The sequence below is a fragment of the Morus notabilis genome, unplaced genomic scaffold (genome assembly GCF_000414095.1).
Source record: "Morus notabilis unplaced genomic scaffold, ASM41409v2 Scaffold1639, whole genome shotgun sequence".
NCBI classification, from domain to species: domain Eukaryota; kingdom Viridiplantae; phylum Streptophyta; class Magnoliopsida; order Rosales; family Moraceae; genus Morus; species Morus notabilis.
In genome coordinates this window covers 1-4,850 of record NW_010366354.1, presented here as the reverse complement: position 1 = coordinate 4,850, position 4,850 = coordinate 1, and the positions used below count along the sequence as shown (strand labels likewise).

The window sequence follows — 4,850 nt, the reverse complement described above, 5'->3', positions numbered from 1 at the left end:
CATTTTCTCGTTTTCATTTTCTGAAAACGGATTTCATTTTTTTTTTTCATTTTCTTCTCTCTCTTTTCTGAAACCGTTTTTGTTTTATTTTATTTATTTTTTAATATTATTTATTTAATATATTATTATTTAATAATATTATTTAGTTAATATATTATTATTTAATATATTTAATAATATTATTTATTTAATATATTATTATTTTAAATATTATTACATGTTTTCAAAAATTAAACCACCAAAGGTAGTTTTAGTTTTTTTTTTTAAAACTGAAATCAATATCTGAATAAAACTACCAAACGCATTTCAGAAATAATTTCAAAATGAAAATGAAAACGTTTTCATTTCTATTTTCATAGAGAAATAAAAATATTTTGGAACCAATTCCAAACGCAGCATGTATGTAATTTGGATGTTTGTTTATTAAAAGAACAAGACATTTGTTTTTTGTTTTCTTTTAAGACAAGACATTTGCAATAAAACGACAAGTCATTTTAAAAAACGATATCATTTCAAACAAAATTTCTCAGCTGCATGTCGTTTAGCGTACAGACGACAGGACTTGACAAAGAAACAACATCATTATAAACAAAATGATATAACGCTCAACTACATGACGATTAGCCAACAAAAGTTAAAAAAATATCATGTTGTTGAATGGAAAACTAGGTTTTACATACATCTAATTGAATTTTTAATAGAGCGTAAGTATTTATTTATTTCTTTATTTAAATTTGAAAAGATCTATTTAAAATTTTTGCTAAGTCCTCAAAAAATCATGAGCCATCCGGTCATCCGTCCTATCTCCTTGAAAAATATTGAGGCCCCGTTTATTTCGCTGATTCAAGTTTAGAATTCGAGTTTTGCTACAGTAAAAAGCTCTCACAAACAATCACATCTAACTTTTTTGCTACAGTAAAAAGCTCTCACATAAAATCACTTCTTAACTCGAATTGAAAACTCGAATCAGCGAACTAAACGAGCCAGAGTTAATTAATATTGTACAAGGAGAAAACCATCCACCAAAAATGAAGGCGGTGTTTGGAGTTGTTTTTATTTTTATTTTTTACGTTTTTAGAGAAAGAAAAAATGAAAACGAGAAAGGAACAACATTTGACACAATAAAGATAAAAAACATAAATAAAAATAATTTTTTAATTTAGTATAAAATGAGAGAGAAATGAAAAATGACTTTTAGTCATTTTTTATTTTTTATATTGAAAACAATATCTTGACAAAACTATCAAACATATTTTAAAAAATGATTTTTGTCTGAGATTGAAAACGTTTTTATTTATATTTTCATATAAAAAAATAAAATCATTTTAGAACGAGTTTTAAATGCACTCGAAACCTTTCCCCCTAGAAAACTGTAAATTTACCAAAAAGTAATGTCGTGCCATCTCTATATAAACAAACAAACAAAAAAAGTAAGTAACGACATTGCCGTTTATTGCTTTAACGACACCAATCTTTTATAGTTTTAAACGACATATATTTTTTCTTCGCAAACGACATGTATATTTATATGGATTCTCTGGATTAACGACAAGAAGTCTATGCGGAAAACGACCTGTCGTTGAGTTTATGATACGAAGCACACGACTATACGCGGCTTGTAGTTTGATAGCTAGCTTAAACGTCATGTCACTTTATTCTTAATAAACGACAAACATGTCGAGTTTCCAACTAAATATGTCGTTTACTCAAAACTTTGATCAAACATTCGGCTACGGCACTCACCTTCGCTTCGCAGCCTCCCCTAATCGAAAAGAAAAACCCTCCTAAACTCCCAAACTCGATTCTCGTTTTTGCAGACCAAAAATGGTGAGCAAAAGACAGAAAGAAGCCCGCAAGAGATTCAAAGTGGCCAACCCAGAACTGTTCCCGAAGCCGGAGCCGACGCCGCCGAAAGACCCAAACAAGAAGAAAAAGAAGAGCAAGTTCAAGCGCGACGAGAAGAAGGCCGACCCAAAATCTCGCGGCGATGCGACCAAAAAACTGATAAAAAAGGGTCTCAGAAAGCACCCTCTTAGAGTTCCAGGCATGAAGCCCGGCGAAAGCTGTTTCATCTGTAAAGCCAAGGACCATATTGCCAAACTTTGCCCTGAAAAGGCTCAGTGGGAAAAGAACAAGGTTTGGGCTGGTTTATTTTGAGTTTTCTTCATTTGGGTTTTCGTCTATTCAACGAATATTTAATGGGAAAAAGTGAGGTTTTTTTGCAGATATGTTTGCTCTGCCGAAGCCGTGGGCATAGCCTGAAGAATTGTCCCAACAAGAACGATAAGACTGTGGATAAGAAGTTGTGTTACAATTGCGGACAAAGTGGGCACTCGCTTGATAAATGTCCCCAACCTCTTCAAGAAGGTAATTCATCTTTGTTTGTAATATGTGGATTCAGTATAGAATACATAAAGTTTAAGCTTTTGATAGCTCGTGTCCAAAGTAGTTTATCTACAAGCACATATTGTTCATTCGGATATCCTGTTTTACCAAACTTTAATGTGAGTATGTGACACGGCATTGGGTAATGTAGATGTAAATTTGTAGTCTCCGTTTGAAATTGACATGTATATACATATATATATATGTATGTATGTATATATATATATATATATATAATGACAAAGTTGACATGCGTACTTGGTGGCTTTATAGCTTAACAAGTTATACTTTGTAACTGGTAGATTCCTGCATATTTTCGCCACTCATCATTGAAATCAGCCTATTTGTACTTTACATAGTGCTGAACTTGAAACAGAATTTGATTTAAAATCTTTAGATTTATTATCTATGGTTCTAATCAGAAATGGGAAAGTGAGTTATTGAGCCATTTTATCTTTGTATTTGCCTATTCAAAATTGTATGAACATTAACGAGTTGGTTTGGCCCTCTTTTGAGGGATCATTTACTTCAGATTTGATCATATAATGACGAGGATTGATTCTTTCGTTGACATTGCTGGTTTCTTCTTTAAGTATTAAATCATAAATTGGAATTCTTGCTGTTGGTGATGCAGGAGGAACTAAGTTTGCCACTTGCTTCATTTGTAAGGAGTCTGGACACTTGAGCAAAAACTGTCCTCAAAATACTCATGGCATCTATCCCAAGGTAAATTAACACTCTCGTTTTTGACTCTTTAAAATGGTGGATATTTATAAGATTGGGACAATGTGTTGAAGTTACAGATGCTATTTGCTAACGATTCATGTCTGAGCCATCCCAGAAGAATATCTCAGTTAATTGAACGTCACATTCCTCCTTTTTTTTTTTTTGCTCCGTAGGGTGGTTGTTGTAAAATTTGTGGCGGGGTTACACATTTGGCAAAAGATTGTCCTAACAAAGGCAACAGAGAATCTGCAGCTTCTGATAAAGCTTCTCGCACATGTAAGTTTTTCTAGTCTTGATGCTTGATGATAAGCTATTCTTGATGGCGTGTTTACAACTTGCAGCAGTATTAGACATAGGATTTCAATTTATACTAAGCCCTTTCTTGGTAACACTTTCTGACTTTCACGTTCAATTTTACTTTTTTATTTTTTTGTAAAAGAATGGCATAGAATGGAGATTCTCTTTAGCAACTTGAAAATATCTCCACCCTTCATTTTACTTTTGAAACCAAAAGTTAAACAATGCAAGTAAATGTACAGAATCGACCACCAATAGGGATATTAGTTCTGCTTTTGTGGATATAGATGAACCTCTATAGTCATGAAAACGATTCTATATGAGGCATTAATATAACTTACTAGGAATAGTGTTGTTAATGATCCTAAATGTGCTGAAACACCTTAAACAGGGAATATTAGTGTGACTTTGACTCTACAAGGTCTCGCTGTTAATTTAATCCAACCTCAGGACCATGTATTCTCATCCCCTTTCTTTGGAATCCATAGTGATGAAATTTTTATGCTTTCACATTTCAGATCTCTGATCTCATATGAAGTTCGCTTCGACTTTGATTGTCTTTGTTTTTTTTTTGGGGGGCGGGGGTAACAATAGGGCGTTTTGATTGGTTTATCATGCTAGTATACTAGTAAGACGTTGATTTGTTTATTATGTTCTTTACTCGTTTTCAGTTAGCATAAGTGATGACAGGCCAAGAGGACAGGTGACCAAATTCTTTAGTGGGGATGATCTTGAGGATGATTTCATGGCAGACGACACATATGGTGGTAAAAAAGACAAGTCCACTGAGCCAAAGGCGGGCTCTGGTTCTAACTCACAGGAAAGTAATTTAAAATCAGAGAAGAAACAAGGGCCCAAAGTAGTCAATTTTGTTGGATAAGGACGGACGATTTTCTTGAGATTAAATCCATGTAATCCTTTTTGACTCGTTTGTGTTTATCATTTCTCCTACTTTACAATTTATTGGACATGAGTTTATACTAATTGTAATTTAAATTCTCCCAGTTTATATATATATATTTTATTTTATTTTTGTTTCTTTTTTCATTGTGGTTTGCCTTCATTTTTCATTTTTGGTTGTTTTCATTTATATTATTCTCTCTCTCTCTCTCTCTCTCTCTCTCTCTCTCTCTCTCTCCAAACTCTTCAAAAGTGTGTGTTTTTTATTATTATTATTATTATTTTTTTTTTTATTTTGTGGAGAGCGTGATTAAGGACAAAGTTAAACGGAGATTCTTCAATTGCAAGGATAAAATTTTATATGTTTGGTAGTTATAGCAAAAATTTAGTGATTTTTCTTTTTTGTTTTTTCTTAATTTGTTATTGTTTCTCAATCTCAACCAAACACTTATTCGAAAGAGGATTACAACATGTTTGAAATGAAAGATCAAATATGTTGTAATGACTGAGAAAATTTCAGACCTTAAATAATACAATTCATG

General features: G+C 32.4%; 1 protein-coding gene across 1 annotated transcript; it reads left to right on the top strand.

Moving 5' to 3' along the window:
• The first annotated feature begins 1,738 nt into the window (after positions 1 to 1,738).
• Positions 1,739 to 4,407, top strand: LOC21389924 (DNA-binding protein HEXBP). The gene is made up of 5 exons (XM_010110038.2): positions 1,739 to 2,136; positions 2,226 to 2,367; positions 3,020 to 3,111; positions 3,285 to 3,387; positions 4,080 to 4,407. The coding sequence occupies exons 1-5, from the start codon at positions 1,825 to 1,827 to the stop codon at positions 4,286 to 4,288; spliced, it is 858 nt and encodes a 285-aa protein (XP_010108340.1). The 5' UTR covers positions 1,739 to 1,824; the 3' UTR covers positions 4,289 to 4,407.
• Positions 4,408 to 4,850: the final 443 nt, after the last annotated feature.

Bases quoted from the DNA above. Each gene is read 5' to 3' on its own strand.
- LOC21389924 (XM_010110038.2), top strand. From the start codon at position 1,825: ATGGTGAGCAAAAGACAGAAAGAAGCCCGCAAGAGATTCAAAGTGGCC. The intron at 2,137-2,225 runs GTTTGGGCTGGT...GTTTTTTTGCAG, and splicing joins CTCAGTGGGAAAAGAACAAG to ATATGTTTGCTCTGCCGAAG. The intron at 3,112-3,284 runs GTAAATTAACAC...TTTGCTCCGTAG, and splicing joins CTCATGGCATCTATCCCAAG to GGTGGTTGTTGTAAAATTTG.